The 14,720-nt window shown below is 28.4% G+C and overlaps 1 protein-coding gene across 3 annotated transcripts in view; it reads right to left on the bottom strand.

Annotated features, from left to right (window-relative positions):
* Pka-R1 (protein kinase, cAMP-dependent, regulatory subunit type 1) overlaps positions 1-14,720 on the bottom strand; it is a 69,394-nt gene that overhangs the window by 17,333 nt on the left and 37,341 nt on the right. Inside the window, exon 1 of one of the 3 annotated variants that reach the window (XM_067272446.1) lies at positions 7,785-8,097. The exons of the other annotated variants lie outside the window; for them this stretch is intronic. Coding sequence (XP_067128547.1) covers positions 7,785-7,901 — 117 coding nt within the window. The 5' untranslated portion in view covers positions 7,902-8,097. Of the gene's footprint in view, positions 1-7,784; positions 8,098-14,720 lie in introns of those variants that run through there. 3 annotated transcript variants of the gene reach the window in all.

Here is a 14,720-nt window from a genome sequence, read left to right as displayed (position 1 = left end):
TACAATGTATGGGGGCAAGCTACTACTAATTTGAGGTGGAGAGCATATAGTCTAAATTAAATTAAAAACTGCAGCTCAGCATTGTGACATCATCACAATAAATAGTTGCTCATTGTCTTTTATTTTATCAATGAGGTTTCATTTTATTATTTAGGTTGGAAGGTGTTCAAATAAAATTTTGAAAATAGAAATTCTCTATAGGTATAATGTTAAAGATCACTTTTTTAAACTTTATTTCTGAGTAAAAAAATGCTAGAATTCTATTATTATTACCACCTCAAAGTTTTAGTTACCACAATGAAATCACTCAAAATATTATGAAAAATTCTTAATGCAGAAATGCTGTCATAAGGGGCCGTCCATAAATTACGTAAGGTATTTTGGGGTGGGTGGGGGTCAAGGATTTCTTACGATTTCTTACTCAGAGGTAGGAGGGTATTAGATCGCGTCTTACGTAATATATTGTTTTTATTTTTTGATCTCGTTGAGTGGCGAAGTTTTGAATTTGGCTTTAATTTGGCGGTTTCTATTAAGAACGCTCGTTGTACTGATGCCATCAGATGCGACGTGATAGAATAATAACGTAGCAGACACATTTTTTATCATGGGAGAAAGGCCATGTAGGGGTTTCTCACTTTTTTTTTTATTTGAATAAGTGCACCACTCCTATGGATATATAACACTAAGAATACATAAACCAAAATACATGATACAAAGTAAACATAAAATTAGTATTCGATTTTTAGTGAAAACTAAAATGTAAAACAAGAAATTAGAAATTATAATCTTATCTTCCATATTTTTTGAACATAATTGTACACAGTATCAAACAGTGGCTTCTGAACAAGCTTGTCGAGTGGATGTGGCCACCTGAAACCAAGCGTAAAGATTTCTAATTTCAGAATAAGTCTATCTTGATCGTAAATTGGACAATAATAATCATGTGGTCGACGGTGTCTAGGTTTTCTGTAGAGCAAAAGCAAGAGGTAGTTTCTGTCCGGTTATACGTGCTTAGTAAGTAGTTGAGCAGTAGCAAATGTTAAATCTCTAAGTGGTGATAAGAACCTGCATTCAACACTAGGAAAATAAAGTCTTGTTATTCTACCAGTTTTACTGCTCAGCCATTGTTGATTCCACTTTTGCATAGCATTGTCATAAATATAATTTTTAAGGCTGCTGCATGAGAGAGGGATGTGAGTGTAGTCAAGTCAGTGTCCTTTGCAACTGACTTAGCCTCAAAGTCAACTTTTTCATTTCCTAGTATGTCAGTATGGCCACGAACAAACATAAAAGTTATCTTATTTACAAGATTTTTAATATGTTGCTGGATATATGTTATTTTATTGCTATTAAAATTGGTATTTATTAGAAATTTTAGGACGGACTAAGAAGCACTGTAAATGTTGATAGATAGAGTTTTGTTTGGTAGTGAAGTGGCCCATTGAACAGCTTGGTAGACAGTATCTTCTTCAGCTTGATATGTGGGGGTATCTTCTAACATATTTTGGGCAAAATATGTCAGTTTGGAGGAAGATACTTGAGCAGACATGAAGAGGGCTTTTGGAACCATTGTGTAGATATTAATATCTGCATGGTTATCAATGGAGGAAGCAGATGACACCAAACGTACCCTGGGGATAACCTTGTTTACAAGGTGATGATCAAAGATAGGGTAATTGCAATATGGTAGCATTTGAACAGCCGTAGATAGGAGTAGAGACTGTTGTTAGACCTTCATGTTTGTAGCTCTGATGTAGTTCAGAACCTTTTCTACAATGCATAGTGGCAAAGGAAGGAGCTCTGTTAGTATCAGAGAAGCATTAGTAGAAACAGTTCTGCAGCACTTTGAAATTCTGATGGCAAACTGTCTTTGAAGAGAGAGTAATTTACTTGCTACTGAATTTTTACTAGTTACATGATCCCAGCTAGAGGCCACGTAAAGTAGCATTGGTTGTATTGCCCCATTATATAGAGTTTTATAAGCTTTATGATTTAGTCCCCCGGTGTACCTAGCACATTTTATCAGCATGTAGTTTATTTTCTTGGCCTTAGCAAAGATGTAACCAATATGGCAAGAGAATGTGGTTTCTACTTTCTCTTGTTTTATTTTGTATGAAGTTTCAGTTTACATGTGCACATATGCACTGCTCGATCTGTCAAAGTTTTTTGCGTCCTTTTGTGAAAATTAAAATTAATATAAAAATGAATATTATGATGTTGATTAATGATAAAAATAAAAAGATTGTCAATAATTAAAAAATAAAGTTCTTAAAATAAATTGTTCATTCGAATTCATTAAATTTTTATATTTTTAAATTTGTTAACAGTCTTTTATAAATAATAGTACATGTTAATTAACTAATTAACAATTATATATTTTGGACCTAAAGTTTTTAGGGTTTCATTAAAAAAATTTATTTTCGTTAAAATCTTTCTATAAAATTATGCCTAAATATTACATAAGATAGGGAAGGGGAGGGGGATCATAGAAAATATTACGGTTTCTTACACAGAGGTGGGTGGGGATCTAGAATGCCCAAAATCGCCCTTATGTAATTTATGGACGGCCCCTAACCAGTGGTCTACTGCTCTACACTTTTGTTGTTACTAGATACAACATGATTGCTTCACATACACAAGCTAATAATCCATGACTAATTCTCCCTCTCTGAGAGCAGTTTACTTAGTGGGATCAGTTCTATGCCATTTAAATACATAAATATGAATACAAGGGTGTGAAAATAGAAGAAAGGTGTATTGTAGAATTTGTATGTTTTATAAAATAAAATATTGTAATATCTGTTGTCTTTAACACATAGATGAAACTGTAATGAATTTAATGTATAAAGAAAATGTTTCCACCATTGAGAAAAGTAGGAATATTTTGAAATTAAAATAGCAATATATAAATGGTGCTCCACTGTACATTAATTTTAAAATTAAATTTAATAATCAACAATATTATAGAAGAAAAAATTGACCTGTAATCAGACTAAAATCAGTAAGCTTATTGTGCAGATTAATTACTAGTCACAGGATCTCCAACCTAATTAACTGGTAACAGCATTTAGGTAACTGCTTATTAAATTCAGGCTAATGCCATTATTTATATATATAATTTGAATTGCTGCTAATTCAAAAAAAAATATAAATTATGAGAAAAATACTACAGATAGGTAAAGTTAAAATTTTATAGAAATATAGAATAAAATTTTCTGGATCATTTATTGCTGTTAGTTGTGTTCAGGATTCAAATGTACTTTACATTCTTACATCAATGGAAATAATAAAAATATTTTTTTTAAAAGCAGTATGCATTTTATTAATCATCATCAATGGAGACAAAATTATTCATAAAACTACAAAAATACCGAAATTAAAAAAATATCATTTAAATTATTTTGAAAACAATGACAGTCACCAACACAAAAGAAAACTCTGATTTTTTTTCCTCTATCATTTCAAATGTCAAAAATGTACAATAAAAAAATACTATTAATACTAAACTCTTAAAACTAAAAAAAAATTATTATGAAAAAGAATTACAAATTATTAAGTAATTTTTACTTAAAAAAAATAAGGGAGAGAGTAAGAATGAAAATAAAATTATAAAGTAGGTTAAATATAATTTGATTCTTGTTTAAAAAAGTTATTTTCTCATTTTTACGTCTAATGATATTTTCTCAAATCCAATAGAATTAATCAAGCAATTAAATATTTATAAAATTATGAACTCAGCATTCATTATCTAGTTCTTAATCTTTCTATTTAATAGGTTAATAAATGTATTATAAAAATACAACTTAAAAAAAAATAAAGAAAACAACAATTGGAATATTATATCAAATATTCCAATTATTAGTATATCTTCTTAATTAGAAATTTTGTCTAATGAATTTATTGATTAAAAACACCACTATTCTGAATAGGTAGTTTCCATTTATTTATAATTAACAATTTAATAATCTATTTATTAATATCTAAAAATAATCTAGAGTGAGATTCAAACATAAGCAGACAGTTTCTCTATAAATCATGTTTCATCATTAAATAATAAATTATTTAATCACTATCAACAGATTTCAACCCACCTAGCTATAGTAATAAATTATTCCAAATCATTAATAAACTTTTTAGCCAAATTATTTAAATGAAAAACTATATCATCACAGCATGATATTTCGACTCGACTTTGGCATTTATATTTGGCAATTGTGCCAGCAAAAAAATGAAATATATAACTAAAATAACAACTATTTTATTTTGAAAAAACATTCATATCTCTTGATCTCAAAAGCAGTAAAATAATTTAAAAAATATGGTTGTTATAATTTATAGAGTTTCATATAATTATAATCAATGTTGCATATCTGCTAAAATATGAATAGAAAAAACTAAATCAATTGTAAATTTTATACTTTATTCTAAGATATGATCCAAGTTCTGCCAGTTGGAAATTCCTACCTAATATTAACCACTAGTTACAGTATTTGTATTTAGAGGAAAAAGTATTTAAAATCATCAAAACTTACACATTAGTAAAGACATTAATATATCAGATGATTGCAATTAAAGTATCCCTATTCAATATTTTCTAGAAAGATTATATTTAGCAGTTCAAGACATACAGGAGACATTTCTATAAAAAAAAATTACTATAGTAATTTTTTTTTTTTTATAGAAATGTCAAAAATGTACTACTTTTCTAACTTACCACTTTTGCACTGCAAGCAATAAATATTTATCTCTACAAGATACTCATGCTATAGAAATATCTTAGTGATGCAGGGAATATTGCTCAATGTGATTCCTATTCTACAGGTATAAAATAAAGATAAGAGAGTGTTCAATGACTGCTCATAATTAATTTTCCATAATGCTTCTCACATGCTGTATGACAGTTTTTCAAGGCTACTAAATTTACAACATGTACTAGATATATAATACATTTTAAGTGTCTCCACAGCCAAAAATCACACTGATCCAAAGCACCATAAGTGACGAGTTTCGGTGCTAATTTTTTACAGAAGTATTTTCTGCTGTCCTGAAATGTCACCAAATTTGATTCCATTTGAACTGCTAAATATATCTCTGGATAATGATTATAATCAAGGTGTACCCCTTATCAACATCTGGTATTTTTCTTAAAACATTTCCTGATTATTTTGTTGTTGCCCTGAAAACCAATAAATAAATAATTCTAAGTAAATTACTGAATCTTAGAAACAAATATCTGGTAAATTACTGAATCTTAGAAACAAATATCTTTAATGTATTTGAAAATTTTTTTTTATAGTGGCAAGATCCCTATCCCTATTTACAGTATCTGTTTTAAAAGTAAAATCATTATAGTGTGTTATATTTCATTTTACTGTCATCTCTATTTACAAAATGATTTCATTATCTCTTTGCCAAAGTGTAATTTTAAAACAAAAAAAAAAAAAAATCTGAAAATTGGCTAAAAATGTTCAGGCAATACTTTATGGCTTCTAGTAAAAACAGTATATTATTGTGACTGAAAATTTCATATTACAAGTAATCAATAACAGGAAAGATATTTAAAGTAAACAGATATTCAAATTCAGTATGACAAAAATTTATTCCATAATGCATTTTTAAAAGGAATAATTAAGCCAATTCTTAAAAAAACAAGGAGAAAGGACTTTGTTAAGAAGTCTTACATTCTTAATTAGGGACAAGACCTTTCAACACTAATCCGATTAAATCCGTTTAAATCTCTCACACACGAATCAGTCATTTCTTAAAGTAAAGACTTGTTTTTCAACTTTGTTTAACTTCAATTTAAAAATACCAACATTTTTTTTATTTATAAAACTACTTTATTTCTTGCCACTTGTTTTAATTAAATGGAGTGAACAATTATGATAGTCATTTCTCCTAAATATAAATTAAAAAGAATTTTAATAAATTAAAGTTGTACAATTGAATAAGCATCAGGGAAAAACATCTTAATAGAATATAACAAACATTCTCATTTATAACAAGAGATTTTATTATATAATTTTTTTATGAATAATTATCTAAACTGAAACTATCATCAGAAGTTTGTATAATACAATATTGTATTCTGATAACCTTACAGTTGAATAAACAGTTTTTAAAGCTCATAAAACGGATAAGGTAACTATTGGATTCCAAAAATAGAATTGGTCAAAAGAAAGGCTGTTTATCAATTAACAAAACAAAACATCACTCAAAATCTATTCTTTATAAAGTTCATAAATTAAGTTCTGTAGAACAAATTATAAAATATGTAGAATGACAATAATAATTTTATATTATTGTATGTTTATAATTGAATATTGTTTCAATTTTTATATTTTGATAATCATAAATTATAGAAAATATAAATAAAATATAAATTTAAAATTAATTGTGAAAAAAAATTACTTTTGTTTTTAATAAATAATTAGAAAAACAATTAGATTTATTCAAAAACATACAGATTAAAATATTATTTATAAAAATTATTAATGAGAAAGACTTATTAGAATATTAAATTTTTGATGAATTCAAATTCAATGGAATATAAAAATCTTATAATTACATTAAATTTATCTTGATTTTATTTAATATTCTATCATCAATGAAAAGATTGAACATTAATAACTTTTAATCTTTGATGTATTATCTCTCTACTTTTACTTCCAATAATTCATTCATATTATTTACTTTAATATGAAAAAATATTTAAATAAATTGAATAAAATAAAATAGCTTTTACTATAAATCTTCTCTGGGTGTAAAATGCATGCCACACTAAAAAAACTGAAGTTTTTTTCAAAATCCTTAATGTTACTATTAAAATATGCATAAAGAAAAACAATATTTCAATTTTCCAGATATCAACTACATTTTATCTCACAATAATTTAACAAATATAGATAACCTTATATTCTATATTTCTTTGTTTGGACTTTCATTTTAATTTAAAATCAAATATTAACTTAAATAAAACACTTTATGAATTTTCTTTATTAATACACAATTATGTTCATTTACATAATAAAACGATTAATACACAGCAAATTTAATTTTAATAGTAGTTTTTGAATATGCTACCAAGAAGTGTACAAATAACCCGAACACTCCGGATGCTCAATTACTCGACTCGTTCATACGTCTTCTAACAACAAAATCATTGAATGTTCCAAAAACATTATAGAGAAAATCTGGAAGTATCTTCTAGAGTATCAGAGTAAGTTCACTTAACACACGTGCTTATTGTTTCACATGTTAAGAATATATTAAAAGATGTTACTTAGGAATCTATAACAGGTAAATTTACACATTTTTGATCATAATAGTGCAAGAACAAAATTAAGAACGGTTTAAACAAGCGGCTGTCAAGAGAAGGGAGCTAGTTTCCCAAAGAAGTTACCGGCCCCAAAATTAACGTATTTTTACCAACAGAAAGTAAGATCTTTAAGACGGCTTTTTATTAATAAAGAAATATATATATTTTTAAAATTTATTTAAGGAGAAAAAATGGGCCCCCTCTACTCCACACCCGTTTAAATGCCATAGCAGGTGAAAAGTCAGATAAATGTGTATAATGAATTGTTAAGGGGCCTATTGGCATGGCAAAGGGGTAAATCTTAGAAAATTGGGATAATTAGTATTCATTAACAAAGTTATTGTATAGTATTTTTATTGTCTGTACGTAAGAGAAATCCGTCAACGCGGAAATTACCGATTAATGCGATAATTTCGAGGAGAAGGAACGTAAAACGTCTCTGAAACAAAGTTAAAAACATCATTACCCGTTCTTCGACTACTTCGATCTCAGCGACATTTTCCCTTCGGAACCAATAAGTCAATCCAGGTAAATTCCTAAAAGGTAATAATACGTATTCGATTCTCGTCATTAAAGCGCCCATCGCGATTCCTACTCAACGGCCGTCGCCAGACGACGACGCATTTACGGGCCAACTTTTACGGACAACTCCCAACAACGTAAATGTCACAGATTCTTCCATTCGCCTCGATCGTCAGTTAACTTGTGTACTGCGCAAGCGCACTCGACCCGATGAGACGTAATCGATGAAAGAGTTGCGACAGACGATAATTCGATTTAGACTTTAAAATCCCAATTTCGCACGTTGCCAGATGCGCGTTAAAATATTTGAATTTAAATTTTTAAAAAAAGTGAAAAGATATTAGGAGAAATAATACACAAAATTTCTCCCCCTTTCGGGGTTTTATTTTAAATCTTGTTTATAAAATTTAATACCGAGTTATTTTTAGAACGGGTGGTGAATTATTTGTCGCTTTGAAATCTAAACCGGATTTCAATCTTTCCAAAGTTCGATTATTCTAAAGGAGCGCGTTCACGCGTCACCCGTGACGTAAATTTAATATCGGATTTAAAATCATCCGTTTGGACTCGCTGATTAATTAATTAGCCGCGAAATAATTCGTTCAAAAATTTTTTTTATTCGAAAACGGAAATTTCAAATAAAGTAAAAAGTGAAATTGCGCGATGATTAATTAGAGACATACTTCTGAACTATTTTAAAGTATTTGGAGCCACGTTTCTGGGTCATAATTGTCTTTTGTTGTGGTTCTAAAATAACGTCTTCCGCCTCTCGACGGTTTCGCACGACTGTTTCCTCTTAATAAACATTAATAACGAAACACTGCAATTAGGAATTTTTGCTTGGTCGGAGTACTTATTTTTAAAATACCAATGTTATAAATGAAACCTTAAAGGGAATTTAAGTAAATAAATGACTTTCCTTCCAGTTTTTACAGCATCAGAATATATAGAAATGTCCTACTTTTGTTCCGATTGTGAATAATAAACAGAATGATCGTAAACCGCTTTCATAAAGTGAATGTGTAGTTCCACTTTGTGGCAACGGACCAAGTCTCTGCCGTGTGGATACTGCCGAATAATTTCGAAGTTCATCCCGGATTTTTCACGTAATTTTGGCTACCGATACCTTAATTTAATGAATCGTATTAATTTGCTCTTTTTCGAATCTAGACCTTGTTTGAAAGTTTACATAAGTATACAATGTTAATAGAAAAAAATTAATTAAAAAAAAAATAAGCAGAGAAAATTTCGTGGGATAATTTCGAAACAAGAGAGAGTTTTACTTGTGATATAATGATTAACATTAAACATTTTACAACAGAAATTTCATGAAGTTAAATGGAAAAAGTAAAATTTAACAGTACAAGCTGCATTCTTAAACGGTATGTCTGGAACAAAACTTAAAGTATTATTACTTTTATCTGTAAGGATCTTTATAATTTGGCTAAAAAATTAATTTTAATATATTTTAAAAAACTTAAATACTTTTATTGATCACATTTTTCAAGTGTGTGAGGTACAGGCAGTCTTGCCTTGTCATTCACTTATGTATCACTACAATGCACACACACACACACACACACACACAATCATAATGATCAAATTCTACATTTGGTTATGTTTATCAGGTTTTGGCCTTCTACCTTAATTAGATGTGGGTGAAATTTTAGTTCTAAGATTTCAGAACATACAAAGCAAGTTAAATAAAAGCATTAAAAAAGTAGTGACTCATATTATTTACTTATTAGTTGTTTATTTCTATTTTGGTTATTTAAAGAATTCAGTTTGACTAGACATAATAAAATATGAAATATGACTCCACAGCAAATAAATTTTTCAAGGATGCAAAACAGTCAAAAAGACAGAATAAACTAGCAAAGATAAATAAGGACAGACCCAATTCTGCTAGTAAATAAGTCTCTACAAAGAAATTTATACTCGAACAATATCCACATTGTATCAAGATATATCAAAAACTTTTTTTTTTTTTTTTAAGCTGAAAGAACCAAAGCTAAATTGTGATAACAATGTTTTTTTTATTCTTCTTCCTCATTAGCTAAAATCAATAAAGATGAACAATTGAAAAGTTTCGAAAGAACCTAATTTTAAATCTTAGTCATTAAGGAACTTTATGCTAACAGCTTATTAGATATAAGTTATTATTCCTATTTTAAATAAAATGTTACAATATACAACTTAAAAATTTATAAATTTGTGCTTTGCAGTTTTTGAAAACAAAAGTGTTTAGAACAAATATTTTGAAATAAATTTTAATTACCGTATTTACTCTCATATAAGACGAGGTTTTTATTCATTTATCACAGCTTCGAAATCCTAGGTTGTCCTATATGCGCGAATGAAAGATTCTTTGCGTTTTTGCAAATAATTTTTGTGAACAGTGTATTTGCATTTTTTACTGGATGCTCACTCTCTTCTATTTAAAAACAAGTATTTTATCTGGGTCATTTGAATCGTTCTTGTATATTGTCAGGAATACAGATGAATAGCAATAGGAAAAGCAAAGCTTTTGAATTGAATTCCAGATTGAAATTTCAAAATCACACGGGAGCACAATATAAGTTTTAATGCATTCCCACGAATGATTATTCGGAAATCAGAATTCGGAGAAACTCATAAGCGTAATCGACAAAGAGTGGATTCGACTGTTACGAATTGGCAAAAAAAGGTTTCCGATTGTCCAGCTTTACATGAACAAATTATGTTGTCGATTTTACAAGATTTTTCCTTAAAGTTTAAAATGCTAGTAAATTACGCGTGACAACGTGTGCGTTTACGTTCATTTGATATTTTACTTGTGATTAAACAAAATAAAATTATAATTGTATTAATAACACTAATTTTCTTTATTTTGATCTTTAAAGTCACACTTCGTCCTATATGCAAAGTCGTCTTATATTTGAGTAAATACGGTAACTTTATGCATATTAATAAGCTCAACATAAAACCTTATTCAAATCTTACTAGTTACCTCAAGTACTTTTACATAATTTTTTTATAAAAATATTCTTTTACAATTGTTAACAGTGTGTGTTACAATTATGTGTGCAAAAAAAAAGCATTTTGATTAAAGTGAGTTAAAAACCTAATCAAACTTTGATTAGAAATATTAATATTCAAGATAAAACATGCAGTCAGACTTAAAACATGGAAACAAAGTCACTAACTTTGACACTTAACTTGTTAATTAAGCTTCAGATCAAAAAACGACTAGATTTTTTATTCCAGTTTTCCCCTTCTATAAGAGTGTGAAATTTGGCCAAACATTTTAGAAACGGTTTGAATACATTACTGGAATAAACTATAAAAATTGAAAAACATTTATTTAATTTCAGAGCAATTTTATCTTTTCAATAATTTCAAATGTTAAGAATTTTTCAGAAATTAGAAAAGAGTAAACATGACTTATAATAAAAAAAAGACATTACATAATTTGACATGGTGATTGTAGTGTACAATGTGATTATAAATACTGTATTAAATACCATAATTGATAGTTTGTAAATAAAATGTTAATGATCAAAGCATTAGCAGCAAGCACTATAAGAAATTTAAAAACATACAGGATTATAACTTATTAAATTTAATCATATATAAGAACAGCAATTCTGGAATAAAAATGTGTAATATTGTAGTTACCTTTTAATATGAAAGATTTGTCTCACAAGTTAAATAATAAAAGGTAACAGAAACAAACCATTTTATAATATGTGTTATCATTTTAAACTTCTTTTATGAATTAAAGTACAAGAAAACTAGTGTATTCACTTACAGGTTCTCCTCAGATAATGCAGAACCTTGGGTTAATTGAGGCTAGGATAATTGGGTTCTACTGTATTTCACATTCAATAAATTATTTAAGTTGTTCTAAATTCTTTGGAGTAGCTTGGTACAGTCTATCTAATGTAAGATATTCTTAGGATAGATAGACTATTGCTCTATCAGAGGTCATCTTTAGGAACAAATTTACTAAACTTAAAAAATATCTTATTTGATTTTACAAATTCTGTTTTGTGCAGATAGAAACTAAAACTTAATGAGGATTAAATTAATTAAATATATTTGATGACTACATTGGCAAATTTATTTTGTTCCTGGATGGTGCAGATGATTAAAACCTCAAGTAATACAAACCACATTCACAAATTTATTTTTCCCAAATAAGAACAAAATCTTACTCCTTAAAAAATCAATTTAATTTTTACAAAAATTAAGCAAATATTACTATATTTTCATCAGTGGCAGATTAAGACCTTTTGGGACACAGAAGATCAGGGCCCCCTCAATAGAATTTTAGGTTAAAGTTTACCTGGGGAACCCCAAAGACCGCGCTTCCGGTAATCTCGACAGCATGTGATATTAGAAATTCATTGTAGGTGGCGCAATTTTTAAATTACACTATCGTATGTAAATTTCTTTTTTTTTTGCATGGCAGTAGACTCCTGTGTGTGTTATTTTGACTAGTTAAACATTTATGAAGAAAAAGTGTTACTTTCTGTTATTTTTAATAGTAAATAGGTAAGTTTCTATTCGTTCTAGTTCTAATGTTGAAATGTGAAGCAAATTTAATAATTTTCTCATAATAATATCTGTTCATAGAAGTATTTTTTTGTGAGATAATGGCTACCGCTGACATTAATTTGGAAAAATTTTAGAATAATTGTACCTCTGGACAATTCTCTCGATTAATGTACTCTGGATTCAATGATTTAGCGACAGATAAGAAAATACCAAGTGATGTGAAATTTGCAATATTCTTGAATTTGCAACATGTAGAAAAAGAATTGTCCGAATCCTATTTGTATTCTTTTATGTATAAAAAATATCACAAATGGCAATTGAAATCAGCAGGGGAACATTTTGAAATTTGGTTAATGTTACCTTAGGTGCCAAGATGGCGGTTTGTCTGATTCCAGCAAGGAAACAGTGGGGACGCACGTTCTAACCTAACCTATTCTAATAATTTGGTTGCTAATAATTATGGTAATTTATTAGAATAGGTTAGGTTAGGTTAAGTTAGAACATGCGTCCCCACTGTTTCCTTGCTGGAATCAGAGACGATCTGCCATCTTGGCACCTAAGGTAACATTAACCTCAAATTTTTATAAAACATTTGAGCTTTATTTATCTCGGGTCTGGAATTGAGCCGAAATGGAAAGAACCGGAGTCTGTTCCAGCTGCTCCACAAAAAGATGAGTGTAAGAAGGTAAAAAAACAATAGTAGATTTGTGTTGAAATTAAAAAACGTGTAAAAATATCATATAAAAAGAGAAAAATTAGTAATAAGGATTGTAAATCCAATAAAAGTGAGAAAAAACAAAAAGGAAATGTAAAAAAGTATCAAACACATGAGTAAAGATTTGTTTTGTTTTATTTTATAGTTAGTGAAACTTGTAAAATAATCTTGAAACATTTATTATTTACTAATGTAATAATTATTTTTTCAATAAATTCTAAATACTAACTAATTTGCATAAGTTTTTGAACATAGTACGCGTGCATAGTACAGTAAACAAAATGACGACCGAAAGGGCGGCCTTTGGGGTTCCCCAGGTAAACTTTAACCAAATTTTATATCATTAGGAACTAAACGTTTAAGTGTAAATACAGAATTATTTATAAATTACCGCATTTACTCGAATATAAGACGACTTTGCATATAGCACAAGGTGCGACTTTAAAAGTGAAAATAAAAAAAATTAGTTTTATTAATACAATTCTAATTTTATTTTGTTTAATCACAAGTAAAACATCAAATGAATGTAAACACACACATTGTCCCACAAAATTACTAGCATTTTAAACTTTAAGGAAAAATCTTGTAAAATCGACAACATAATTTGTTCATGTAAAGCTGGACAATCGGAAACCTTTTTTGCCAATTCGTAAGAGTCAAATCCACTCTCCGTCAATTACATTTATGAGTTTCTCCGAATTCTGATTTCCAAATAATCATCTGTTTTCACATGGGAATAGATTAAAATGTATATCGTGCTCTCGTGCAATTTTGGAATTTCAATCCGGAATTCAATTCTAAAGCTTTGCTTTTCCTATTGCTATTCATCTTTACTACCGACAATATACAAGAATGATTCAAATGACCCAGATAAAATACTTGCTTTTAAATAGAAGAGGGTAAGCATCTAGTAAAAAATGCGAATACACGATTCACAAAAATTATTTGCAAAAACGCAAAGAATCTTTCGTTCGCACGTATAGGACAATCTAGGATTTTGAAGCTGTGATAAATGAATAAAAACCTTGTCTTATACGCAAGTAAATACAGTATAATGTACAATCACAATTGGAAAGAATTCCAATTGAGATTGTACATTATTCTTTATCCAATTTTGAGGTCCTTAGACATGTGCTTCACATGCTTACTATGATTTGCTAAAAATAAAATATGTATTAATCCATTCCATTAGATGTCTCTGGCAGTCTCCATTTCAATAAGTTTACCATTTCTCTATTTATTGTCTTGAAGAAGATTTAACACTAAATTACCAGATTATTTCTCAGGCTATAATGAAAGTAATTTTTAATTAAATATATAAATTTGTCCTAAACAGAGATGGTTAATCTGCATTCTTGTGTAAAAATTAGCAGAAAATAATTTTAAATTTAATTAAATAATTTATAAATTTCTAGAAGGTAAGTTGTACATACACTAATGACAATGGGTTTGTGCATGGATAACTTAGTTCTTATTCATTACAAAAAATTAACATGCTAAAATCAACAATTGGTTTCTAAACAGTTAAATGAGTAATTAAATAAAAATTACAGGAAATTTATCAGCTTTCGAGATACAATCTTGAGTAGGAATATCTAATAATGATATATAGCAGTGATTCTCAAA

This window comes from Centruroides vittatus, unplaced genomic scaffold, assembly GCF_030686945.1.
Source record: "Centruroides vittatus isolate TY-2023 unplaced genomic scaffold, ASM3068694v2 contig_1112, whole genome shotgun sequence".
Taxonomy (NCBI): domain Eukaryota; kingdom Metazoa; phylum Arthropoda; class Arachnida; order Scorpiones; family Buthidae; genus Centruroides; species Centruroides vittatus.
Note: the sequence above shows the minus strand (reverse complement) of the source record. Positions and strands in the feature narration are given on the sequence as shown.